The sequence below is a fragment of the Cibotium barometz genome, chromosome 65 (assembly GCF_041138505.1).
Source record: "Cibotium barometz isolate CiBa-2024 chromosome 65, ASM4113850v1, whole genome shotgun sequence".
NCBI classification, from domain to species: Eukaryota; Viridiplantae; Streptophyta; class Polypodiopsida; order Cyatheales; family Cibotiaceae; genus Cibotium; species Cibotium barometz.
Genome location: NC_141110.1, coordinates 28,448,059 through 28,475,529, shown reverse-complemented (window position 1 = coordinate 28,475,529; position 27,471 = coordinate 28,448,059). Strand labels below are relative to the sequence as shown.

The following is a 27,471-nucleotide window of genomic DNA, read 5'->3' as shown; positions in this document are numbered from 1 at the left end:
TGTCAGCCCCTTCCCCTTCCCCTTTCCCTTTGATACTGGATTTTGGCTCGTCAGCCTCTTCCCCGGGTAAAAGACATATACTCTATCTGTTACCCTTAATGAGAACAAAACAATTTTTGCTTCTCCCTTCCTCGGCATGAGGGTTCATGCCGATGGGGACTGAGTTCTATCTGTTCATCTTAATGAGAACTAAAAGCATAGAAAAAATTCCCTTTCCCTTTCCCTTTACTGTTCTCGTCCCTCTGCCAAGAATGTTGAACCATTTCCTTCTCGTCCCTATGCTAAGAATGTTGACCCTTTGATACTGGATTTTGGCTCGTTAGCCTCTTCCCCAGGTAAAAGGACCAAACAACCACACCTAGGTACTGAGACCATAGCGCCTGGGAGGGAGAACCCCCGTAGAAAGAGAAGCCCTGGAGATAGGGCCTGGGAGGGAGAACCCCCGTAGGAAGAGAAGCCCTGGAGATAGGGCCTGCTGAGAGCCACCGTATCGGGTCCGAGATGGTCGACTGAAGAGAGCATCCTCATTCTCCATGCAACCTTTCTTTTTGGGCCGGTTTGTTAGGCCTAGTAAAGAGTTTCAAAGGCCATTTTTCAAGAGAAATAAGAAGAGAGGAGCCCGCAAGTGATATGAAGACAACCAGCCAATACGCGCGTAGTGATTCCGAGAGACTGATGGGCAGGGACACACGGAGTGGCAGGAAGCAAGCCAGAAAACCACCTTATCATTCAGCAATGTGCATTGATTGCTACCCGAGCGGGGTTGGGTCTGCCAAAGTAAAGTGCCATGGAGCAGGAAATAGTTAGTAAAGAGTTGTTCTATTCAGTCGAATCAAGGCTGCGAACAACTAGGCCTGAAGAAAGGTTTCGAGAGCAAAGCCGCGACCACAGCAGAAGCGAGTAATTCAGATATGAACCTGATATTACGGAAAGATCCGTACAGCAGGAGTTATGTAGATATCTATGGGTCGGATGGCTAGGGTAAGAGACTCCATCCAAGTATGTAAACCCGGATCAAGCGACTTTTCAGCAAATGCTGATGATATTGTACGGCTATCCTGTGAAACGAATAGGTCAGATGGTTTAGACTAACCGGGGAAACAGGATCAAGATTGCAAAGCCACCCCCCTTCGTGGCCTAGCATTTAAGGATTGGGACAGATTGCACCTTCACCCCTCGGATTGGGTTGGAAGCGGGTTGCACCTCTTGGATTGGGTTGAAACGCTATTCCTTCTCTTGGCTTTTGGGGTTCTAACTATGCATGTTTAAGGGTTTATCCTTGAAAATTCAAAAACTAACTGTATTCTCTGGCTGGATCCTGAATCCTAATGAACAAAGATCCCCTGATTCGTCAGAACCGTTAGAACCGTCAAACACTACGAGCTCAAAAGCTGCAACCCCATCAGAAACGGTTCCTAAAGATAAGCCACCCTCTGGTTCGTCAAAACCGTTAGAACCTTCAACTTGGCTAGAAATGGGTACGGGTCCTAAGGACCTGTTTGATATGCCTTCTGCTTCAAACAAAACACCCCCAACTGATAGAGGGCCGGGTCCTAATGATACGCCTTTAGGTTCGTGAGAACCCACTAAAGCATCTAATGATAAGAGAGACATGTAAGGCTCATTAGAGCCGCACAGAGGACCATTAGCACCACAATCAAGCACTAACGATGCAACCCCGTCTAAATCAGGTACTAATCTCTTTTTCACTCTTGTTTACTTACCTTAAGTAATGGAAAAAACTCAATCAATCTTCGGGCGAAACTTGGCCATCTCAGATATATGGCGTTATTCACTAATGGGTTTACCCCTGATAGGCTTAATAGTACGTTTTTGGGTCCAATCTCTCCATAATCAGGAATTTGTCTCTTACTTTCGCTTTTCAACATTAGAAAAAGTCTCGAAAGAGTAAGTAGTGGAGTGTAAGGATCTATGGGTATGAGGACTGGCAAAACCCCGAGAAGTGGAAGTCCCGGCATTACGACTGAAAATAGTTGATAATGGGGAAGTAATCCTAGAAGTTAATCGACAGCCTGATCGCTCAGATTCGCATATGGTGGAAGTGTTAGAAATGCGAGGAGTAATCCTAGGACCAAAACGACAGTCAGACAGCTCAGACCGGCTAGAATCGTGTGGAAATTCAACGTTGTAGAGCTTGCAGATCCTAGGAACTGCCTTTCCATCAAGGTTTTCATTCGACGTGTGCGTAGAACGAGTAAAATACCAGGTGCCCTAATTTATTTAGTTGAATGAACCAGACGCTGTTCAATTCCTTTTCAGTGCTAAGAATTTGTGCGATTGGACCCGTGGAAGGGCGATCGGAGCGACGGATTCCCTTAACCTTAAAGGGGGAAGCCGGGGGATTGGCTTCTTGTAGCGACTAGTATTCTGCAAGCTCTGGATTCCCATAAGGGGGGAATCGATAGGATAGCCTTGTTTGATTCTTTAAGGAGTCGATAGCCAAAGAATTATGCCTTCTACACAAATTGACCTAGAATCAATTTGACTGGGGCGTAGCTTCATTTCTCGTTGATTTATTCTACATAACCCTGCATTGTCCTTTCAATCGCTCTTTTCATTTCTGTTTCCAACTTTCTTTGTGGGTCCCTCAGGCTCCTTAAACGGCTTGGCTTGTTTGCTCTCAGAGGAAAAACACGTGTTTCCATTCATTACCGAAAAAAGACAAAAACGATTTTAGTGGCTCAGTCGATCTTGGATCTTGCTCAATAGATCCTATCTTTGCATATCTCACTGCGTTTGTTTAACTGTGCGGAGTCCATCGCTTCGCCTAGTCCTTGCACATGGTAGCACTTGGTTGCACCCATTCCTTCTTCGCATGGCTTAATGCATGCAAGAAGTATTGTTCCCCGTAAAGGCAACGTTTCCCCCGAGACATGCGTTGCCGAGGCAGCAATGCCTCCCAAGCTTTTCGGGTGAGAAGAATGACTCAGACAAGAAGGCTATGAATGAGCAATGCTTTGAATGCCTTGGGATCCTGGAGTAAAAGGATTCGAACCTTTGCGTGTTGGTACCAAAAACCGATGCCTTACTGCTTGGCTATACTCCATAGAGTGGTAACCGGGGAAAAGAAGCAAAGCTCAGAGAACGGGCGGGTTGAACCAGAGCTTGGGCGCAGCAAAGCGAAAGACTGGCAAGTTGGGTATGGCAAGTAAATAGGCTTAGTAGGGCTCAAACCTACAATATTACCGTTATGAGTGGTACGTTTCAACCAATTAAACTATAAGCCCACTGTTAGCCCTCTCAGGTAATGGAGTCAATAGATTTGTTGAGGGCAAAGCGGGAAGGGAAAAAACTGACCGCATATTTTCCAATTTTTCTTCGCTCCTTCTATTCCTCTTGTTGAGAATAAGAACTCAGAGGCTTCTATTTTCTCCTCGCCTCTGAGGTTTGGACTTCTCTCGGGACATTTGGCAATGTGGGAGATTGTATTTGCCTGCAATCTCCGACCCGGCACAGCCAATTTGCTGTGAAACGGCGGGCACTTTTCCCTTTGCGTTTGAATCGAGTCTCAAAAGCTATGAAACCTAGGGGGCGACCCCTACAGGGCCTGTGCTGTGGGCCACCCCTAAAGCAGATAGAACCAGAATCGAATCGTGAAAGATTGATGGAATGAGTGACATGACCGAATAATTGTTTAGCTAGTGAGAGATTTTACGGGTCTTAATTATACGTTGAACGACCCGAGGGACTAACTGCAGGGACTGCACTTCCCTTTGGGGAAGGGACTGCCAAGAATCTGGTAAAAGAGATCGAATGGTTCAGGGAACAATATAAAGATATAAATAGAAAAGAGTGCCGTAGTGTCACATCAAACTTTAGAGTCGGTTGGAAAGAGTGCCGTAGTGTCACATCAAACTTTAGAGTCAGATGGAAAGACCTCAATGTCTTCCAAAGCGACATGTTACTCAATCTAGGTATAGATCCCAATAGAAAGAGGGAAGCGGTGTATGACGAGAATGGGCTGTGGGTTGATATGTTGCCCTTCAAGAATAGCGTTGTGGTACTCGCGGAACGAGTACCAGAAATCAGAGAAGGCAGATAAACCCCCAGATAGAAGTGCCCTTCCTGCAGTCCCAAACATCAAGCTCCATGCCAAGGGTGACCAATATGTTAGGGAATGCGAGAGAGAGATAAGCAATCTTGAGAAAAACTTATTGAAAGAAATAAAAGGTATAAAGATTTTCGAGTGTGGAGTTGTGTTTTGTTTGCTGGACTCGTGTTTGCAACTTATTACTTTAAGGGAAGCGCGCCACTATCTCCTGACGACCTGGATAAGTTCAATACCGCTGTATTAGAAGGAATTGATAATATTTCGTCCGAACCTTAAACCAAGCCTTGTCAAATCAGACGAATTCTATATTGGAACGCATGAATAATATCAATTCAACCAATGAGGAGATTCTCTCTGAGATTGTGAATGTCGGCTCCAATTTTATGTCCTAAATTCATCAATTCTTTTCCCTTTCTCATGCGTGAAAACGAGTGAAAATGAACGAACAAATATTTCTAATGCAGAAGCAATGGAAGCTCGTAGAGAAACCTTAAATTATTGGCTTACCCAAAGAAGTACTGCAGCCTGTTTAGTCCTAATTCTTCTCATAACCAATGTTTTCACTTTGATTTCGTTCAATCTCCTGTTATTTCGGTATATTCACATTGGAATGGAAGAGATTCTGGCAGATCATGTTCACCATGAAGTCATATGAAATCGGATCTCGATTCTCCCTAGAATCTTCCTATTAGTTGCCATCAAAGACTTTTGCTTGTTTTCTGTTCTTTATTAATTGGTTATTTCAATGGGTGGCCTTTACTAGGGTCACCCCCCAGAGAATAAGACATGGTTGGCTGGGAAAATCACACGGTTTCGGCCCGTTGGGAACATCAGTTTGGTCCCTGCTGGGAACATCGGGTCCGTCCCTATTGGAGTTTTAGTTTCGGTTCCGGTCCGTCTGCGCGGCGGGTTCAGCGAGCCGAGTGAGCGGGCAAGGAGACAGCGAGCTATGCGAGCGATCAAGTAATTTTTTCACTTTAATTTCTTTTTTTTTTGCCAATAAAAGCGCTTAGCAAGTTCTGCCGAGCTGTTATCCGAGGAGACAACGGACTTCAACAGCGAAATCCCGACGTGCATGTCCCCCATCAGGTCTGAGTAGTGCTCAGCTATCCAAGGGTGACATATGCTTGTGTCATCTCCCAAAGGGGCATGGTCTAGAAAAGGCAATTCAAGCCCTACTCGACTGGCTGGAAATTGAACAGCCAAGTGATGGGTCAATGAGAATAACGGCCAAGAGCCGTGAAACCCCAAAGGTTGCCCAACTCGCTGGAAAGGCAGCAATCATTGGCTCTCGCATGGAAAGGCACCTTAGAGGCCAATGCCGACCATGAACCCGCCTTGTCGGATTCGAAGATCCCAGATAGGGGCAAATACTGGACATAGCTAGGAAAACGGTCTGTGGCACTACTTGAGTCAAAACGGAAGTGTTTCAAAATGTTCATTCCTGTAGGTTACGATTGCTATCAAACAACAATGTTAGCTTTTTCGGCCCAATGGATTGGCACATTGCAAGTCACGGTATCTAGACTGCTACGGGAATCGATCAATAACCAATCAGTATAACCAATCGATCGCGGCACATTGCAAGTCACAGTATCTGGTTCTCTCGTGAATGAATGCATGTACGTAACAGCACCAATGGTGCTTCAAATTCCCAAAATTCGATAACAGTTGAAAGGCTTTCTCTCTTAGAGACTTCCATAATCCAAATTTGATATTAGGATCATCATTGTCATCACTTGAATCAGTGTCTGATATAGGGGAAAAATCAGTCTTTGAACCTACACGTAATATAGGGGAAAACTCAGTCTTTGAACCTACACGTAATATAGTGGCAATCTCTGTCTCTCAGAACTAGCACCAAGGGTAATCATAGTCTTAATTGAAGTATTAAGGGTAGTAGTCTCGATCGTTGGACAATAGCCCGAATCCACTGAGTTGGTATAAAGCTTAAGTTGCCGGTTAGAAAAAGGAACAGGAAGCAGTCTAATACTTTAAGTATTAAGTAACAGATGGCAATCGTAATGTGAATGGTTAACTACATGAGAATTGGCTACATGGGAACTAGAACGGGAATAGTGATGGGAACTAGGGGAACTAAGGGAACTAAGGGAACTAGAACGGGAAAGTTCGTAATGAAGTGCCATGTTTAAGTGAATCATATTTGTTCGGTATTTCATGCCTCTAAAACCCCCGGCAGATAGGCTTCATACCGCAAGAAAAAGCGGATTTAAAGAGATGAAAGGCCGGACCCTTCTGCTTAAACCAATCCATGTCCCATTAAACATGTTTCGCGTCCGCATCCATAAAGTAAAGTTCCTATCAGCGAGATTCGGCAGGTTCTGTCGGGCGGGCATCCACTACTGGCTTTGACCCCAATGCATCTTACCATTAGAAGGTGTAATTAGTTCTGGTGAAAGCCCCGCCAATCAAAGGGAAAGGGGAAGAGGCTGACGAGCCAAAATCCAGTATCACAGGGAAAGGGTCAAACAATTTAACCCAAATCACTATATTTATAACGCGAAGTGATAAAATTTGAATTAAAAAAATAAATTCAACACATTTAAAAATAAATAAATAAATAAATAAAAAGACATATAAGCTATCTGTTCCCCTTAATGAGAATAAAAAAGAACTTCACCTTTTTTGCTTCTCCCTTCCTCGACGTGAAACCTCATTGAATAGCCGAGGACTAAAAGCACATAGGCCTGGGAGTCAGCTGAACATCTCAGCTATTGGCGGGAAAGATCGACGATCTCTTTTTTTTGTCCGCTTCTGGTTGAAGTTTGCGTTATTAGTAGCGTGGGCCGTTTTGCAGATAATGCTTAGGGCTAACAGATCACACTGGGGAATAATTAACCAAAGCTCGTTCTGCTTTCTCTTATTCTTGTTTTGCTTTCTCTTATTCTTGTTCTGTTTATGAGGTCTATTTTTAATATCTATGGGAGTTTGTGAGAGGTCCCTCGGGTGAAAGCTTACATGGGAATGAAAGGGATCCTCCTAGCGGCATCTCCAGTAAGAGATGAAGCTAGGAGGTGGGCTGCCTGGTCCCCCGGACCCATTATGCTCAGATGCATACAAAGGCTTATGGTTCCTGGCGAACTTAACACCCAAGGCCAAAACTCGCCTCGAATGTAGGAGCTGCTATAAGTCGCTTTATATAGAGACCTTCTTTCAGGGATCAGAAGGCCCCCACAACTCAAGCAGTTGGATGGGGTGTTCCAAGACCTTTCCCATAGCGTCATAATACCCATACACGATTCCAAATCAGAATCTATCCCGTCCTTGCTATCGTCTCTGGTGGGTTAGGGAAGGTGGAGATCGAGCTCGGAAAAGATCCGGAACAGGGTCTCCTCTAATCAATCCTGAACAAGTGTCCCTAAGATCTTGAAGCTGTAATCTTACGTAATGTCGTGTGATCAATTCTTTGATAATCTCAAGATTTCCGCACATTGTTTCTAGTTCGAAGAGAGACACGATGGCCTCTCCCTTCTCCAAAATCGATAGATACTGCTCCCTCACCTCAGAGGAAAATTTTGCCATATACCCAGCCCTAACCATGGGAAGGTTTCAGAACTGAGCAAACCAAAGTTCCCAAGGCAGAGGTAAAACCCCTGCTGGGGATGTTAGAACCAACTAGTGCCGTTTTAACTTTGAGGAGGAAGGTAGCACTCTACCGAGAGAGCACCTCACGCGAAGCCCAGCTTCGCAAAGTCGAGCTAATTCCAAGAGGGTTACCTTTCGAAACTCGAAGAATCTGCGGAACAAGGGAACGATCTAAGAGGTCACCTTAGCACTGCTAAGACGAGAGAGAATGATTCCGAGGAAACATCCTCCTTTCCAAGAGAATCAGGAGGCAGATTCCAAGCTAACGATCGAGATGACCTAAGATGAAGTGGCCATTGATCCTCGGTCCCTCGTCCCCTGGACGGGAATGTCTCTACTTCTAGTCAAACCGGAGATGAGGTAAAAGAAAAATAGAAGAGGGCGGTAAATTGGAAACAAGAGGAATGGATGATGATGGAACGATGATGTATCAGATAAGGTGGACTAGTGCTGATAGAGGCAGCGGAGAGTAGAACCTGAACCCGACTCTATCGTTGGGTATTTGACCCCTGAACCTTTGGCCTAGGTACTCATCCAATGCATTCTGAAGATACAGTAGGAATTGGACCTAGTGCTGATAGGCAGCGGAGAGTAGAACTTGAACCCAACTCTATCGTTGGGTATTCGACCCCTGAAGAAAGTGAAACCATAAATACCATCAGAAATGGTAAAAAGTGCTTCGTAATATTCCATTCCCTAAAGCCGAACGATAGCTACTAAAGCGTGAACCGCTTGTTATTTTAAACCTGCGAGTATGGCATGATGAGCCCAAGTCACGGCAGCTCCAGAGAAAAGGAGAATAAGGGTATTTAGACAACGGATTCCCCAGGGATTTAAAACCTCAACTCCTTTGGGGGGCCGAATAGCTCTAATCTCTACCCCGGGTGCCAAGGAGGAATGAAAGAAAGCCCAAAAAAAGGCTGGAAGGGACAAAACCTCCGAGACGATGAACAAGAGAAAACTGTAGCGAAGCCCTAATTATACCACTTTGGTGTGACGTCCTTCGTAAGTAGATTCACATGTAACATCGCGCCACCATACAAACATGGTGTATAGGATCAATCCTAGGCCCAAAGTGAGGAGTGTTCCATCTCCTGTGAATGAATGCACATACATAACAGCACCAATGGTGCTTGCTAAGGCTCTGAGTGACCCCAAGAGAGGCCATGGACTTGGATCCACTGAATGATAGGGATGCTCTTGGGAGACATTCGTGTTATTTATTTAATGAATCCACACGAAACGGTTTGTACATAAAAGAGTCTTGGCTACTATAATCAATAGAGAGATAAACCCTACTGCAAATACCATGAGTGCGCAGAAATCAAGCCCAAGACTCAGTCCCACAACCGAAGATACGAATGGATATTTCACTATATCCAGGCACATGGTATAGTGGCCATTAACGAGTTCCAGTTGGGGCAACAACAACTCGTCGATCTGTTGTTGGCGAGTTGGATTCCTGGGGAATCCTTGTACGAAGGGTAAAATTTGGTTGATTCTCTCGAGGAAGTCACTAAAGCAATGGGTCACAGCGCTCGAAAGATCGAGTAGTGTATTCTGCGAAAGATTGAGCAGTACCTTCGGGTACAGCTCTTCATCGTTCTCTTGAAGAGTCGAGATGTCCTCGACCAATTCGTTCTGTAAGCGCTCTAAGTGCTTTATGACCAGGAAGAATTTCTTGTTCATGTCTTATCCAATCTGTGTCTTCTCCTCGGTGCTTTATACCCAAGGCAGTCTCCAGCATTCATGGCAGTTCCTAGCCTGAGAAGTCGTCAAGTGTTTAGACCTGGAGACACAAGTCCCAGTTGACCTAACTATAAATTGCGTCATCCTAGCTCTTGCACAGTAATTATTACCCAGGAAAAAAGGTCAGCTTATCTAGGATTGGATCTTGCCCAGGGAAAGGATCAACGCGATATTCCGAGGATGGGAGCGAGCGATCGAATTGCGCGAGGGCATTGATGGATTTGATGCAGAGAATATTCAGTATTAAGAAGTAGATCTGTGTCTGCAAGAGGTAAACCTGTGTCAACACTAAGAACCTTCTCACTTCAGGATTGCGAGCGAGGCGATCCTAGCAAGGATGCCTGGATTATGGCTGATCGTATCGTATTCTCAAAGCTGCAGCTGTGGTAATCGAGGCTTTGCTTCGTATTCTCGAAGCTGTTGCTTAGCGTTGATCGCTTCTTTAAGGATAATTGAAAGGTGATCGCTTCGCTCAGGCTTCCTTCGGGGAAGCCCTTCGCTCCGCTTGCCGGTGATCGCTCTGGATTCCGGGGAACAGTTTGTTGATCCAGATCTATTTACTCAATTTTTTTCAATTCAACACATTAAAAAAATCCTTATTCAATTTGACCATTTCCCCGAGTTCATATCGTCCGGAGAGATGGTCTTTCATCTCTTTAAATCTAGAAAAAAACGATCTATTTACTCAATTTTTTTCAATTCAACACAAACCCGAAGACCATAGCAAGTGCATTAGATGAGATGAATAACTTACTTTTTTCTCTTACAAAACTGTTATAAATATCAAGAACAGACCTTGTGTTGGCTTTGCCTAGCAAGTCCACCGGGTCTGTCGAAATTTCACTTCACTTCTTGACATGAATTTCAAACATATAATTGTTCTTCGCACCGAAGGCAAATTTAAGTGGGACTTCAAGCAGGCGAATAGTGTCCTCTAACGAATCGGCAATGGAACAATACAGGAAAACGCAGAAAGAGATTTTCAAGCTTGTTCTTCCGCAAGAAAAAAGATTCTAAAGAAGGTAAAACACCACACGTATTTGACAGAAGTTGACTACTTGATTTGTCGCTGCTGCCACCATAGAGATTAGATGCTGATGGGAAGCGCGGGGGACAGGGACTAAGATGAAATCATCCGAGGAAGACATTTAATAAATAGCCTTTTGCCTTCATTAGTTGAACGCTTTCTTAAAAAATAGGATTGAGCACTAAAATAAATAAATAAATAAATAAATAAATAAATAAAAGTAGTTACTTAACTGATTCAGTGGATGTTTATTATTGCTATCGGCTTATCAGCAGTAAGAACCCCGAGCTGTTCAAGCTAAGAATGATTGTAAGATCCGAGGATGAGTATTTACCCGTTATCTCATTATTACAGTCTGTAAGATTTAGGATTGATGATAGTGTTGTAGAATTCCTGACTCTCCCCTTCACTTTGACTGGAGGACACACTCGGTTTGAAAGAAGCTGGCAAGGTTAAAGGTTTGTTTTGACTTTGGCCGTGTTGTCGTGGATGAATCGAAGATTTTTAAAGGGAGCGTATTCACCCATCTATCGTTTTCATCAATCACGAGATTTCTCTTGGTTGAAGGGTCAATGCCCAAGTTTAACATCATTTTTACGCGGTAAACATTGAGTTTCGGCCAATTAATCTTGAAAGAGGACTCAACGCTACATTTGATAACTCGACCGATATTTTTGTATTGCTCTTTGAACCATGAAAGGTCGACCTTATCCCTGGCTAATCCTTTACTGCGGATTACTGGAAAGAACCCTCCACCAGTTCCAATGCATAGCATTTAGGAGCTAAGAAGTATCCCTCTACAACCTCGTGCTCTAGTTTGAGCTTTCTTAATTCGTACGAAGACACTTCCTTCTCTGGAAGTGGTTTGTCTAACACTACTGAATCTTTATCGGTATAATGGCATCCCAGTAGGGATATGTAAGGATACATGTGTATCCGAGCATATGAGGTGATTGCTGTTGATATCTGCACTGCGGATGAGCTATTACCACGCATCGAATCCATCCAGTGTATCATCTTATTAGCCAATAAATCATCCTTGTTCAGACGATCCTGCAACCTCTGCAGTGCGCCCGTGTAACTTACCACGTAGTGGGTTCCATTCACTGGTTCCACCACCATACTGAATTGATAGATCGACATTAGCTTGTCGAATTTTTCTTGATCACAAATCTCTGTTATGTTGCATTCAAGTTTGATACCAAACCTCCTGTACAGGGAGTTCATTGTCAATTTGTGCAAAGAAGACATGACCTGGTCTCCTTTGTTTTTGGCTTCCTTCCTTTCCCCATAAATCTCCAGCACGAATTCAATTTGGAGAACGGGCTTTCTATCTTCTCGAATAAATACCCATACCTAAGTTCAACTTTATACCCTATTTTGCTAATTTGAGCTCTTTTGTGAAGTAGACGCCCGTGAAGGTCCCAGTGGGGAAAAGTAGAGTTCCCTTCTCGGGGTCCTTGTAGGGTAGTAAAGGCACCTTGATGGTATCGGGACACGTTACTTTTGCCTCTATGAAGCCGAATAGGGGTTCTAGGTCGGACCCTTGTAGTTTACCAACCCATACAGGGATTCCGCCAGGCATTGGCATTGTCATCGCATAGGGATACAAATAGTTAATGTCGTAGTAGAAAAGGCCCTTACCATGTGGTATATACACGTCGGTATGACCACCATAATAACCCCGGCGAATGAACGTCGCTTGGTTGGGCTTGGGACGATATATTGGACATGCATTGGGGTAATAGTGGGTGCGGTAGTGAATATGAAGTTTTTTCGAGAAAAAAGGAAAGGTCAACTGCTTTCACCGTTCTTTCATCTCTTTAAATCCTTAGTGTTCAATTTTAACTAACACATTCTATATCGGATCAGACCCCGAGAGTGATTGGTCTGACAAACCTTTAAATGATGATTGATGTTAACAACATGAACAAGCTAATTAAGATGAACTATTTGAAATCTAAATATGGGTGTACATTTTATCAAAAGCACTATACCCATTTTGGTACCCTTATTGATAAATAGATACTTTAGATTCTCTTTGGTATGTCTTTTGGTCAGCCACCTGGGACACGAATACCATCACAGCGTCATCCTGCCAAAAGTACTGCAATGGCTAAAATAGTCTTTTTCCGTACAGTCGATTATCGATATGGGCTTTGGACAAGGCTTGGAGCCCGGAAACCCCCCAAAGGTAAAGTTGAGTACCGACTTCAGGAAGCGCAAGCGAACAAAGCACCGAAGGCAAATTTAAGTGGGACTTTTCAAGCAGACGAATAGTGTCTGAAATCATGTATAATAGAGTGCCATCCTTGGAACTAGTTGCTATGGCTCGTGGGGTATCTCCGTCATGCACGTTATTTCCTTCTTAGAGGTATTGAAGCAATCTTGACTCCTTGTTGACTTTGCCCAATCGAAATGACTTGATTTAGGTTCTCAGCCGAAACCCATGTTCCTAGCCGTTTTTGATTCTTTGGACGAGCCGTGTTTGATTCTCTGGACTTAAACTGATGTTCCTAGTAGGGACAGATCCGAAGAGAAAATAACTTAAACTCCAGCAGGGACCGACCGGAACCGAAACTTGATACTCCAGCAAGGACGGACCCAATACTCCAGCAAGGACGGATCCGATGTTATGAATCAGAACCTCCAGCACAGCAGGGACTGAACGGACCCGAAACCGACGTTCCCAGCCTCAAGATTGCTTATCTCTCTCTCGCATTCCCTAACATATTGGTCTACCCTTGGCATTGACGTTTGGGACTGCAGGGGAAGAGCACTTCTATCTGGGGGTTTATCTGCCTTCTCTGATTTTTGGTACTCGTTCCGCAGAGAATTGTCGCATACCATAGCGCTATTCTTGAAGGGCAACGTATCAACCCACAGCCCATCGCCTTCCCTCTTTCTATTGGGGTGTATACCTAGATTGAGTAACATGTCGCTTTGGAAGACATTGAGGTCTTTCCAACTAACTCTAAAGTTTGATGTGACACTACGGCACTCTTTTCTATCATAAGAGGTAGGATGCTCTTTTCTTGGACTTCTTTGAGCCTACTTGATGTGTACCACTCTGTCTCCAGTGTTTTATGACTTAAAGTACTCACACTTTCCTCCAGCTCTTCTTCTAGAGGGTTGACAAAAGCTCTTTAAGCTTTTCTTCTCCCTCTGGCTCTGTCTTAAGCCATATACACTTTCATGTTGTAGATCTACAGAGCCTGTTGCTTTCTTTAGGCATGACCAAATTAAATGTTTTTTTCACTCCTTTTTTAGTAGGTTGTATGAGAGTCGATAACCTCAAGATAGTGAATCCAAGAAAGGTTTGCTTCTTCGGATTTCTTCATGTATTCCTTCTCCTTGATTAAGTGTTGGAGGAGCAAGGGAGGGTTTTATTATTGGTTAAAAATCATTATCTATGTGGAAGTTGCACTTAACATAAATAATGATGGTATCTCATCCAATCTTGTGAAGTTTCTTCCAAGTTATTGTGAGAGAGTGTTTGTGGTTCCACGATATGAATGTGAGTTGTTAGTGGGAGAGTGTCCTAGAGTCATCAGGCTCTAAGAGTGGCTTATATTATAGGTTCTCATCTTAATTTCCTAACAACTTGCAAGATTAATAACTTTAGATTGAAGTAGTCCAAGCTATGGTTTTATACTCTTCATTAGTAAGAATACCTCCCATTGGGTGTGTCTTTCATGTTTTCAAATTTACTCTCAAAGTTTTGGTCACCCTTGTGGATGTAGATACAATCAATGTCCCAATCGTGAAAGAACCAACCTTGCATCTCACATATAAGGCCACTTGAGGATCATGTTATACAACCCTCTATGTGCTAGGACTCTAAGTTCTCATATCAATGACCAACAACTTGTTAAACAATCAATAAATTTAGACCAAAGTGGTCTAAGGAAATATGTGGTTTTAGACTTTTGAGCAAGAGTACCTTAATGTTGGATTTTGGCTCAAAAGGAGAGCTCTCACTTGGGCATTTCTCAATATCTTTTATCTCTTCATGTGGATCTTAGATACCCATTCATTTAGCCTAATAAGTCTCTATTCCCTACTATAAAAGAGAATTTAATGGGACCCAAACTTCCAAAGATAAGAAGGCTGTCACACCTGCTATGTCCTTCATAAAAGAAGGTTGTCACACCCACTGTGTCCCTCAGATAAGAAGGTTGTCACACCTACTTTATCCCTTAGATGTCCCTCACAAACCTATTTACACCCATCACTAGGAGAGGTAGAATTAGACTTACAATCATGTATGGGATATATGTCCTCCCTTTAATGCGAAGAAGACTTAGACTTACAATCATGTATGGGATGTATGTCCTCCCTTTAATGAGAAGAATGCGGGGGAGAGGGTGATCTTGAGCTCCTTGCAAGAAAACTTCTTCATACACACACACACACACACACACAAGCATAGACAAACACACAAGCGAGAGATAGATGACTAAACTTTCCTCTTTCTCCTTCTTCACTTCTCCATAACCATAACATTTACAATCATGTATGGGATATATGTCCTCCATTTAATGAGAAGAATGTAGGGGAGAGGGTGAGCTTGAGCTCCTTTTGCAAGAAAACTTCTTCACACACATACACAGACACACAAGATGCTATAATTGTACGCGAAGTTGGAGGTGAACTCACCCGCTTGTAGAGCTGGCATGCACAACATAGCCACACTGAACACTGGGGTAGGTATCACGGATGCCCTCAAAGCTTTCAAGAAGACTCGCTTTGAAAAGGCATTCGTAAGGTGGAAAGAGCAAATGCGTGCCACCTTGGATCCTAACCAGCAACTACACTTGCCGTGCATGGCACGATGCCTCTTGTACAAGTATGTGGTAGCATGCCACAATATTGTGTGTCTCATATTATTATTATTTTATAGTTTTGTTAGAGAATTAAAATATTTCTATATTAGGTGGTGGAGAAGTTGTGTGTAACTGGATATATATTCCTGAGCACCCTTCAAATGCATGGGTGCAGTCTAAGAGAGCAGAGACAAGATTGTACCCCAAGGAGTGGATCGACAAGCTATGGGGCAAGGACATTTAGATATTGTGCCCATGTGGATAGACTACCCTGAGGGGGAGTTTCCTCTTAGTGAGGCTGAGCAGTTTCAGAGTACGTTTCATATATAGGGTAGCACGTTTGTATGAACTATGAAGTTTGTTTTTAGGAAGTTTAAAGTTGCTATGTTGGTTGAATGCAGGAGTGAAGAAGGGAAAGAAGCCTCTCACTGAGCAAAAATCGACCCTCGAGGAGAAGAAGGGCAAGAAATCAACAAAAGAGGAGCGACCCAAGGACAAGGGCAAGAAGCTAAATGAACATGCACCTCTTTTGCTCTCCAAGACCGAGGTTGTGGTTCCCTGATGGAGTGTATTTAGGGAGGTACTTGTGGAATCATCCTTTGTACTTGCTGCAAAGTTCCTACATGTTGATGGCACCATGGTTTGTACTCTATGTGCGGAGCACTTGGGGATTGCTATGTGAGAGGTAGAGACTTTGAACTTTACATTGCGCAGGACTTTGTTCTTGCGCTTCCCGCAATACTTGTATGTCATGTAAGATGGACAAGAAGAGGTGAGTGAAGGAGTGGTTTTTATTAAAGTGAACAACCATGATTTCCCTAACGTACATACAAGTGTGTGCGCGTAAGTCACTGTTTTGGTCATTGCACCCCAATCAGAGTATGTTCAGTCGACCAAAGTATGATAGGCAGGGAGTTGAGGTAGCTGTAGATTGTCTAGATTTTGAGGTGGATGACGATATCTTCCTAGAGCCTAAACCACAAGAGGGAATAGCCATAAAAGTTGGATGCAGAAGGGAATCCTATCCAAGATGTTGTTGAGCGTAACGAGCCTTTCGCAAGGGAATTAGAGCACTCACTTCATTACAATTCATTTCAAATAGTGTAATCGTTATATATTCATTGTCTTTTATATTGTCATCCATTTATATATGCTAATGAAATTTTTTACTATGGTAGGTGGTTACTTGGGACGTTTGTCAATTGAGGGGATGCAGTCCTAGACTTCTTTGTTGGTACTAGGACCCTTTGCTAGCACATATAGGATACTACATCGGCATTGCATCAGCGTCGTGGAGAGCGACAAGGTGTGCTTTAATTTGTGTATACGACCACTTTTGCACGTTCTTGAAGATTTGGATCAATAGTATTTCAAGGGTGATGTCATTGAGGACACTCAATGAGAGCAGCAGAGGGACATGGGGACTTCATCTCTTAAATCGAACCGAGGCTGGTCAAGACCTCGACTGACCTTGCTACGCGAGACGTCCTCTCCGTTCCTCACCACTCTCCTCCACCTGCCCTAGTACCCATGAGCCCAACAAGGTTAAGTGCCTCGTCATGGCCACCCCCAGTGTTCCAAAGGATTCCCCATTTTGTCCTATTATGTCACAGATGTCCCTGTGGCTTCTTTTATTATAATGCCCTAATCTCATGGGCACCACATATCCAACTTGCGAGGCCGCTATTCCAACCTGCACCTGCACCATTTGGTAGAGCTCCCTACAGGCAGCCACCTTCCTTCTTCCATCAGCAACAACCGCAGTGCCCTTATTGATGTATTTCATCACTTGTAATAACAAAAATATATTGATTTACACATTGTTGTGATGCACTTTTGTACACTCATATTAGATCTTTGGCATTGTTTTTTGCTTTTTCTATAACCGTTTAGGTAATTAAACTGACTATAGAGAGAGATGGAGCAAGATGGATAGAGATGGAGGGGCCATGAGAGAGAATTTGAGTGAAAGAGAGAAAGCTTAAGTGAGACCTTAAAATAGTTATTTCTAATAGTTATTTTTATTTTTGAGACCTCATAAATAGAGTAGACATTGCCATGTTCCACTACTCTTATTCTAGCCACCCCACCCACCCCTTATATCTTCATATTGTAAGTAGGTTGGGCATAACTCTATTGTCATGGATTCATCCACCAGTCCCTCTAATACTACGACATTTGCATGCATATTAAGTAAAGCTCTTAAATCTTTCATGCTCCTCAAAGATAAAGATCCAAGATCAGATTCCCTTATGGAAGCATGGACAACAACGTCGAAAGTGCAGAAGCTCTACAAGAAGCTCACGATAGAGAAAGTGGTAGACCTTTGCAGACAAGCACATGCTAGAGGTGAAAGCAGCACAACCATTGGTATATAGAGAACTTTTGGCATCATTGAAGAGGAAAAAGAGGCTCCTCTTTGAGGAGAAGTCACCACCTTCATTGCAAATTTAGGGTAGATAGATAAGGCCAAGATGATAGTTGAGGTCCCACATGCTTTCATGTATTGTTGCTTATGTTTAACATCTCGTACGTGTTTGTCATAATACGCTATAATATTTTAATTTTGCTTTGAAATATAATGGAAGTTGCATCTCTCTATAGTGTCCTTGTGAAGAAGTAGCAATGATAGTGGCCCATGGAATTAAACAACATTGTGTACACACATGCTTTCATGTATTGTTGCATGTGTGAAGCTTAGATCATATAAATCGAAAAAAAAATTAGTTCCCTCACGGTGTGAGCAGTTTTCTCACACCGTGAGAGAGCAAAGTTTAGGACTACTTGTATACATATTTAATTATTGTATAACAATTTCAATGGTTCATGGGCTCACAATTGACTTAGGTAGTTTTGTGCCATACACATTATGAGCTTTTCTTAGCCATATAATGGATTTGCAACATTGGTTCTGTTGCCACCAATTGTAACATTAATTATACAATGATGTTAATGACATGGTTTCAAAGATTGTCAACCTCAATAATATGACATATACAATGAGTTTAATTTAGACCGGCCATATGATGATTTTGTTTGTACTACACGGATTCATTTGAGGAGGATGGTTGTACAATGAGGTTCAAGAGCTTGGGTCAACAATGTCAACATAGTCAACATACAATGTCCAAGTTTGAAACAACTTAGTTCCATTCACATTGATTAGTCAATTTGAGTCGTCAATGGTTCCAAAGCAATAAGCTCACATCATGTTCTAAGGTTTAAAGTTCAAACCCAACAAGTTTTATCGATTTTGAGTAAATGATTTTGATGGTTTAAACCCGAAGGCTGGAGGTCTTAGCTCACATGGGTTTGATGGATTAAACACAACCGGTTTGTTGTGCTAGCTATTGGTGGCGTGGTCACTGTATTTCACGCTAGTTGATGCCCTCGTTTTATTCAAAAAGACAAGATCTAGTGTGAGTAATTGTGACCATGATAGAAAATCATTATGAAAATATGATCCAAGATGCATGTTGGTGGGATGTGTACACAGTTTGGATGGTGTTAATTACCCGAGATAAAAAGTAGTGATTTGAAAAAGTGAGAGTTTGCTCACGATGGGTTTTAGCATTCATGGTGCTAGGATGGAGCATGTGTAAAGGGAGATGAGGGTTTTCTAAAGGCTATGGTGGATGGAGGATAGCCATGGTTTGTGTGTGTGTGTGTGTGTGTGTGTGTGAGAGAGAGAGAGAGAGAGAGAGAGAGAGAGAGAGAGAGAGAGAGAGATGTGACAAAGCTTAAGAAAGAGATTGCACAACTCAAATGATACTCTAAGTTATAATAGAACCACCCAAGTATAACATTCATGGTGCCAAGATGAAGCATGTGCAAAGAGACATTAGGGTTTACTCAAAGCCTATGGTGGATGGAGTGGATAGCCATGGAAAGTGTGTGTGGGGGGAGAGAGAGAGAGAGAGAGAGAGAGAGAGAGAGAGAGAGAGAGAGAGAGGTGACAAAGCTCAAGAGAGAAATATTGCACACCTCAAATGATACTCCATGTTATAATAGAACCACCCAAAAACATAATTTTATAGGCATCAAGTCTTACCTTTTGGCCAAAACCTAATAAGAGTTATTCACACCCAAAGAGGGTGTTCAACCAACTAACTTTGAAGTACTCCATAAACCCCCCCTTCAAAGTGATGGAGGTGATGCCTAGCAAACCTTCATTAGTCATAGTGATATAGACTCTAAACCGCAATCACATGATACCAAAGAACATAGTGATACCAACACCTAAACTCTCATGTTGTCGAGCTTGACATAAGAGCTTTAACACTAGATGACAACCTACATCAATCTATTAAGATGACCCCTCCTTGCTTTAAGCAAGGGTAAAAGAGAGATTAGGGTTGGAGAATAGCCATGTTGAGTGTGTGTGTGTGTGTGTGTGTGTGTGTGTGTGTGTGTGTGGAGAGAGAGAGAGAGAATGCACACACTAAATGAAAGCCTTCAAATCAGCAGTTGCAGTTAAATTCTATGTGGCAGGCGAGGTGTTGGCTACTTCACGACTTCTAGAGTGGCTTGACAAACTTGTTGAGCAACCAAAATTCAATAGAACGGCACGATTGGAACTAGTGAGAATTCTAGATGCTTTGTTGCCACGTAGAGGTCGCTTATTATCTTTTCAGAAAATCTGTCAATATTTTTGGGTTCCACATGGATATGTACAATTATGGGAGAAGGTGCAACACTTACATCGTTTGGTGATATTCCTCAATTGTAGGATCATCAACCTTGGTTAGATTGGGCATTTAGAAAGCCTCGGCCAGCGTACAACAAATCAAGTGTACCATATGAGGTGGAAGATAAGCGTTGGATCACTAAGAAGGCTAATAGGGTGTGGAACATCAGGAAGAGTAGGGCGGCTTGGTAAAAGGAAGTAATCTAACAAGGCTGGTGGTCTAAGATTTCATATCAAGGGAAGGTGTTCCTATGGCGCATGCTAGTTGGAGGCCTATCATTGGAGGACCAGTTTGCAAAAGCAGTGGATTGCTTCTGGTAATTGTGTGTTTTGTAATAAATGCTTAGAAATATGCCCGCATCTTTTCATTTCATGTCCGATGGCAAAGAAGGTTTGGGATTTCCTTCCTCGCATGTATGGACTTTGTGATAGATGGGTCCCTAAAGGTTAAAGAATGGATTTTTGGCAAGATTTCGAATGGGCTGGATAATCCAAAACATTCAGTTTTCTTTCATTTTTTCAGGTGGACAGGTTTGTATAGCGTATCTCATTAATTAGGAATGCCTTCATATTTGATGCAAAAGTTAGTATTATAGTTCACATAGGTCGTATAAAAGGGCTACTATCGTGGCAAGTCTCTTCCTTTTGCGGTCAGCTCATTTGGTAGAGAATGACATGGCTATATATTGGATGAGGGTACTCCAAGCTACACCTGTGGGGTTTGGAGTAATTAGTGAGAGAAAGCTAATACATCACATGGTGGCCATGTGGCCATTTGTAAAGTAATTTTTGGTAATATATCTTCTATTACGAAAAAAGAAAGAAAGAATGCATAATTGATATTCCATGTTATAATAGAACCATCCAAGTACATGCTTTTATAGGCATCAAGCCATATCATTTGACCAAAATCTAATAAGGGTTATTTACACCCAAAGAGAGTGTTCACACCAACAACTAACTCTAAATTACCGAACACTTGAATGAATTTTATTTTTCTCATTTGTTGCTTAATGTTAAAATTGCTTATATACAAGAGGCTAGTGTTCACATTTGCCCTACGCATGACTAAAATAGTCCATGTCTCACTAGTCTATCCTAGAATGAGTATATAACAAAAGTCTTGGGCTTCTCCATTAAGCCAACAACAAGTACACACATGAAGTCTTGGACTTCCCCACTAAGCCTACAACAACTATATACACAAATTCTTGGACTTTTACATTAAGCACATTAGTAAGCCCCCTTTATATATTCCAATGCCATGTTTACAATGTAAGTCCAAATCCAAAGGTAGCAACACAATTCTTTACAAAAGATAGGATAAGGAGAGGCCACCTTAACCAAAGAAAGGCTGCTTTGTATATTTCTAATGCCATGTTTACAATGTAAGCCCTTGAATATAAAGGTAACATCGCAATGCTTTACAAAAGATAATATGAGGCGAGGCCATGTTTGTTGGGCTTGGGGGAAGACCTGCACAGAAACACGACCAGAGGCTCAAGCGTGCAGTGAACTTGATAGAGAGAAAACGTATAGCTGGAAAAGGTACTCACTACTAATGATAATGATGTACAAAGTACAATGAGTACATAAAAGCCTAGGGCAAGGTTCCCAACATACATAAGTGTGTTCACATGGGAAAAAAACGTGTGTCCAGCCATAGGGAAAAAGTGCCTATGAGTAAGCTCGGTTCACACCTGAACTAGTCGGGAGTGGTCGAACGGACATGACCAACAAACCCCCCTCAAGTGAATGGTGTGAACGGAGACAGGGTGTAGCAGACTACCTTGGTAGAGGCTGTAAGCTCAAATCTTTGCGAAAGCTTCAAACTTTTCCCTCAAAAGAGGCTTTGTAAACCCATCTGCTATATTGGCATGTGTAGGCACATAAGCCAAGTCAATCTCTCCTGCATGAAGCCTTTCCCTGACATAATGATAGTGAACCTCAATATGCTTTGTGTGGGCATAAAAACTGGGTTTCATGAAACTGCCAAAGCACTCTGACTATCAGTGTAAATGGTGGTAGAAGACTGATGTCCAACACCAAGATCGGCTAATAGGAGTTGTAGCTAAACACATTCCACAGTAGCTATTAAGGTTGCCCTATATTCAGCTTCACAACTAGAAGTGGCCACTGTAGGCTACTTCTTATTGAGCCATGAGATGCATGAGTCACCAAGAAGAAAACAGTTACCATTAGTTGACACTCGTGTGTCATAGCAACCTGCCCAATCACTGTCTGTAAATGCAAGCAAGCATAATGTAGAAAAACTTCCATAGAACAAGGCAAAGTTTGCAGTGCCTTTAAAATAGCAAAAGATACGCTTACACGCTTTCTTATCAACTGAGAAACAGCATACTGTATGTCCAAACAAGTAGAGTATAAAAAGATAAGGCATCCCACAGCCTGTTGATAGGTGGCAACATCAAAAGGCTCACCAGCATGCTCAAGTGACAGTTTTAGACCTGGTTTCATAGGAGTAGAAACAGGTTTACAATCTGTCATGTGAAAACGCTCAAGGAGATGCTCAACGTATCTGCACTAAGATAACATGATACCCCCCTCAAAAGGTATAAACTGTATTCCCAAATAGTAATATAAATGCCCCATGTCTGTGACATCAAATGTATGCGCTGTAGATCAGCTTTAAAAGCTAAAATATCACCCTCTTCAGGGCCAGTGACAAGCATGTCATCCACATAAAGAGTAAGGATGAGAACATTATTCCCAATGTGGTGAACATAAAGTGTACTCTGAGCTGAACTATTCTAAAACCCTTTGGCAGTCAAGTATACATGGATCTTGTGGTACCAAGCACGAGGAGCCTATTTAAGACCATATAGTGCTTTATGTAAATGGCATACTTTTCTTTCTGCACCTTTTTGAACAAAGCCAAGAGGCTGAGATAGATAAACCTCCTCTTGCAAATCGCCATTCAAGAAGCCAATTTTGACATCCAACTGATGCACATGCCATTGTTTGTGTTCAGCTAATGCAATAACAGTACGTATGGTAGTCATACGTGAAGTGGGAGCAAAGATCTCCTCATAGTCAATGCCCTCACGTTGGGCATGCCCTTTGGTGACCAAGCAAGCCTTATGGTGATCAACTGAACCATCAAGCTTACGCTTTAGCTTGAAAACCCATTTTGTGCCGATAGCACGCTTACAAGGAGGCAAGTCACATAAGCCCCAAGTACCATTTTTGTCAATGGAGTCCAACTCCAAACGCATGGCTGCCACCCAATTGTCATCCTCCAATACATCAACATGCAAAATAGGTTCCTCATTACATGCAATGGCAACAAGAGTTGTATCCACATAATGTGAAGATGCGTGGCGAGAAGCAACATGTGTACGACCTGGCATAAATGTAGATTGTTTGCTATCACATGAAGTCTCAACCAACCAACCATCTAGGAACAGCTTTTGACTTTCTAGTATCTCCATCTTCCTCTACCAATGCATCACCTAAGGAATCCTGATCAATTTGAGGCATTTCAAGAACAATTTGGGGCAAGTCCACCTAGCTGATTTTCAGCAGCAGGCATACGTGTAAATGAGACGAAACTAGCTCTACATTATCCACATTTGAATTGAATAAAGGCAACAAAGTATCAAAACACATTTTTCGGCCCAATAGATGGTTGTCTTGTACATGAGACAAGTGGTTGAGATACATATTCATCAAAGATAACATCTCTTGACACAATGATCTTGCATGTATTAGGCACATAGAGCCTGTATCCCTTACTCTCAGTACTATAACCAATGAAAATGCATTTGATTGCCTTTGCATCAAGTTTATGTTTGTTGTGTGGGCACATGCACATATGCCAAACACCCAAAGACTCTCATATGAGTCACCACTGGAATCCTACCATTCCATGCCTCATAGGCAGTCATAGATTTCAAGGCTTTAATGGGGTAATAGTTAAGCACATAATTGGCACACATAATCGCCTCAAGCCAAAACTTACCAGGTAGATCCTTGCTCTTGAGCATGAAATGTGCCATCTCCATCGATTACGTCTCTTTGCAACTCCATTCTCTGCTGAGGAGTATAGGGGGTAGTACACTAATGGTGGGAAATACCATGTAACTGCACGTAAGATGTGAACTCATTTGACAAATATTCTCCCCCTCGATCTGTATGCAATGTGACAAGATTGTGTCCACAAGCATTTTCAGCCATGGGACGGAAGCCTTTGAAAGCTATAAAAGCACATGACTTCACTTTCAAACTATACACCCAACAAAACCAAGTGTAGTCATCAATGAACGTGATGAAGTACAAGTGTCCTCCAAAAGATGGAGCCCTCGTGGGACCACAAAGATCACTATGAATGAGTTGTAATGGAAAGATAGCCCTCATAGTATCATCTTTAGGAAAGGAATTCATGTGCATCTTTCCAAGAACGCATCCCTCACATACATGCTTGAATGGAACCTGCATATGAGGAATCTCATGCACCATACCTTGCTTCTACAAGCGTACAAGGGATGGGAAATTCAAGTGACGAAACGGAGCATATGCCATAACTCAGTGTCACTCAAGAAATGAGAGGTGGATGCAACCATAGCATCATGAGAATGAGTACTCCTTTCATACATATCAAGCTTATACAAGCCACTGCATAATGTCCTAGAAAGCATAAGAGAAGTTGAATCTCTTCTTTCATACACTGAGCAACAATGGTCAGAAAACTGAACCTTAAACCCAGATAATGCAAGGGCTGAAACAGAAATGAGATTCTTCTTAATGCCTGGTACATATGAAGTGTCACTAAGAGTAAAACTATCCCCATTATGCTGTTAGCTCCACGTTGCCAATGCCTTTAATGGAGTAAGAGGCATCATTGGCAAACATAACTATGCCACTTGGAGGTGAATTTTGTTAAGTGGCAAATAGATCCCTACAAGAAGTGTTGTGCTTAGAAGCACCACTATCAAAGTACCAATCTCCAGCTGAGATAGACATACAAGAAGCAGTCAAACTACTAATGCATCGCCCTCATGAGCAAAGTTAGCCTCTTCTTTAGTGTCCACTGTAGTAGCCAAACCTTGCTGCTTCTTTTTCTTTTCACTCTCAATACGCTTCCTGCATTCCTCAATCAGATGGCCAGACTTTCTGGAATAGTTGCATCTCTTCATTTTCTTGGTTTCACCCTCTGCAATAGTTGCATCTCTTCTTTTTCTTGGCTTACCACTAGATGAAGCCCCAAATTTACCTTTTTTTCAATCAAAGACACCAAATGCCCGATCAACACAAAGCATAGTAGTCCTATTAGAACGAGACTGCTTTTCGTGCACAATAAGAGAGTCACCAACTCATCAAAGGTATACAAGTTTGGATTACCCTTCATGAGTAGACGAAGAGTAGTAGCAAAACCCTGATAGGATTCTGGCAAACTCTGAAGCACTGTAGATACAAGTGACCTATCTAAAATGACCTCATCAATGTTGATAAGCTCCTCTTGAAAATCCTTGATGCGGGTAAGGAACTTTTCCATTGAATCACCATATGCTCAGACTCAATCTTCTGCAACGATAGGCAACACGAGCCTCATTTTGTAAACATGATACAAAGAAGCAAGTACATCCCATGCACCCTTAGCAGAAGTGCATGAATGAATGTGCGGTATAACCTACCTTTTGCATGAAAGGGCAATCAAAGCATGTGCCTATACATCCTTGGCATCCCATCTTAGCTGTTTTGGAGTGGGTGGCAAAGGTGCAGAAGATGTAGCACCACCTAAAGATACATCGTCACCTGCATCAATAGTGCATGAAGTACTTTGCTGCTCCTGCAGGAACAATAGGCATGACATCAGCCTCTAATACATAGACCCACAAATTCTTTGCAAAGTAGTACATGTTTCATCATATATGCCCACATAGGATAGTTGGTGCCATCCAACTTATCAATGGAGAGCATACCAAACAAATCACTAGTATTCCCAGACACTATCACAAATGCATAAAGCCAAGTAATGTAATTGGATTAGGGTGTCAACTGCAATATGATTCAAGTGTACCACTGTGTTTGCTCAATACATAGGCATAAACCACATCAACTGGAATGTAAAAAATCTGCACATTAACCCAATTTTGAGACACCTAAAAATTGGAAAAAATGCCCCTAATATGTCTTTATCACATGTACCAATGCTGTAACACCCAAAAAATTAGGAAAAATGTCCCAATGTCAAGTGAATGTACCTGTATCACCCAAAATGCTTACAAATGTCTATAGTAGACCTGCAAATAGTGTTAATTTATGTAAAATCTCTAAATTTCTAATGTAATTATGCATCAAATCTATTGAAATCAATGCCAATGTGTGCCAATGTTGCAATTACAGGCTCAATGCTGAAAAGTCCCAAAATTAATGCAGTTAATTTGTTTTTTTTTTTGAAAAATTACAGAAATTTAGTTAAAAATTTACTGAGCTTGCAGTGGACGGCTTCAACAGGTCAGAGGATGGGCAACAAGTACAGTTGGCACACAGGTTCAATCGGCAGCTCGATAGCTTCAGTCGACACACATTAAGGCTTGGCGGCGAACAGCTTCAGTTGGCGGCGCATAACAGGGCGGCGCAAGATAGGTGGTGTAGCTAGGGCTGCACAGAGCAGTAGCTGTAGCTGAGCGGCGCTTGGACAACAGGTTGTCCTGGGTGGCGCAAGGCAGAAGTTGCAGTTGGGCTACGTAGGACAAGAGGTTCAGGTCAACGCACCAACGTTGGGTAGCACGGGCAGCACAGACTGAAAGGAAAGTCGGTATGTGCTGCTGCAATGTACGGGCTGTTCTAGAGCATTGTACAGGCATCAGGGCGACCGACCTAATGAAAGGCTCTGATACCAATGTTGGGCTTTGGGGAAGACCTGCACAGAAGCACGACCATAGGCTCAAGCGTGCAACTGAACTCGATAGAGAGAAAACGCACAGCTAGAAAAGGTACTCCCTAATGATAATGATGTACAAAGTATAATGAGTACATAAAAGCCCTAGGGCAAGGTGCCCAACACACATAAGTATGTTCACACCCGGGAAAAACCTGTGTCTAGCCACAAGAAAAGAGTGACTGTGTGAGTAAGCTAGGTTCACACCTAAACTAGCTGGGAGTGGCCAGATGGACATGACCAACAATGTTAACCAAAGTGGTTATGTTTCTTCCACTTCCTATCCCAAATGTGAAAATGTATTTTTTCAGCCCTTATAACTCACATGGAAGACCGTGGCCTTTACCTTGCCACGGTTAACATGCAAGTTTCATTCCTACCAAAAGAGGGTAATGCATCTAAGTGTTTCTGCAACCATTTTACTCATGTGGATACATTACAAACTTGATTAGGATTTGTGTTTGTAACCATTTTAATGAGATGGACACATTGAAAACTAGATCATGATTGGAGTGAATCTTGTGTAATTGCACACACACGCACATCTTCAAGCTCATGCTATTTTTTAAGAATTGAGTGTAGCTACTACATATTATGTCC

General features: G+C 42.4%; 1 protein-coding gene across 3 annotated transcripts; it reads right to left on the bottom strand.

Moving 5' to 3' along the window:
* Window positions 1-24,546: 24,546 nt before the first annotated feature.
* On the bottom strand, window positions 24,547-26,919 carry LOC147603139 (uncharacterized). 3 transcript variants are annotated; one of them, XM_086797146.1, is made up of 5 exons: window positions 26,418-26,919; window positions 26,192-26,230; window positions 25,622-25,776; window positions 25,329-25,511; window positions 24,547-25,200 (listed from the first exon to the last, which is right to left on the bottom strand). In XM_086797146.1, the coding sequence occupies exons 4-5, from the start codon at window positions 25,480-25,482 to the stop codon at window positions 24,962-24,964; spliced, it is 393 nt and encodes a 130-aa protein (XP_086653272.1). In that variant the 5' UTR covers window positions 25,483-25,511; window positions 25,622-25,776; window positions 26,192-26,230; window positions 26,418-26,919; the 3' UTR covers window positions 24,547-24,961. The 3 variants fall into 3 exon arrangements, with proteins under 3 accessions (XP_086653272.1, XP_086653274.1, XP_086653273.1); XM_086797148.1 differs by lacking the exon at window positions 26,192-26,230; XM_086797147.1 differs by having other exon boundaries at window positions 25,329-25,508; window positions 25,622-26,919.
* Between the last annotated feature and the right edge of the window lie 552 nt (window positions 26,920-27,471).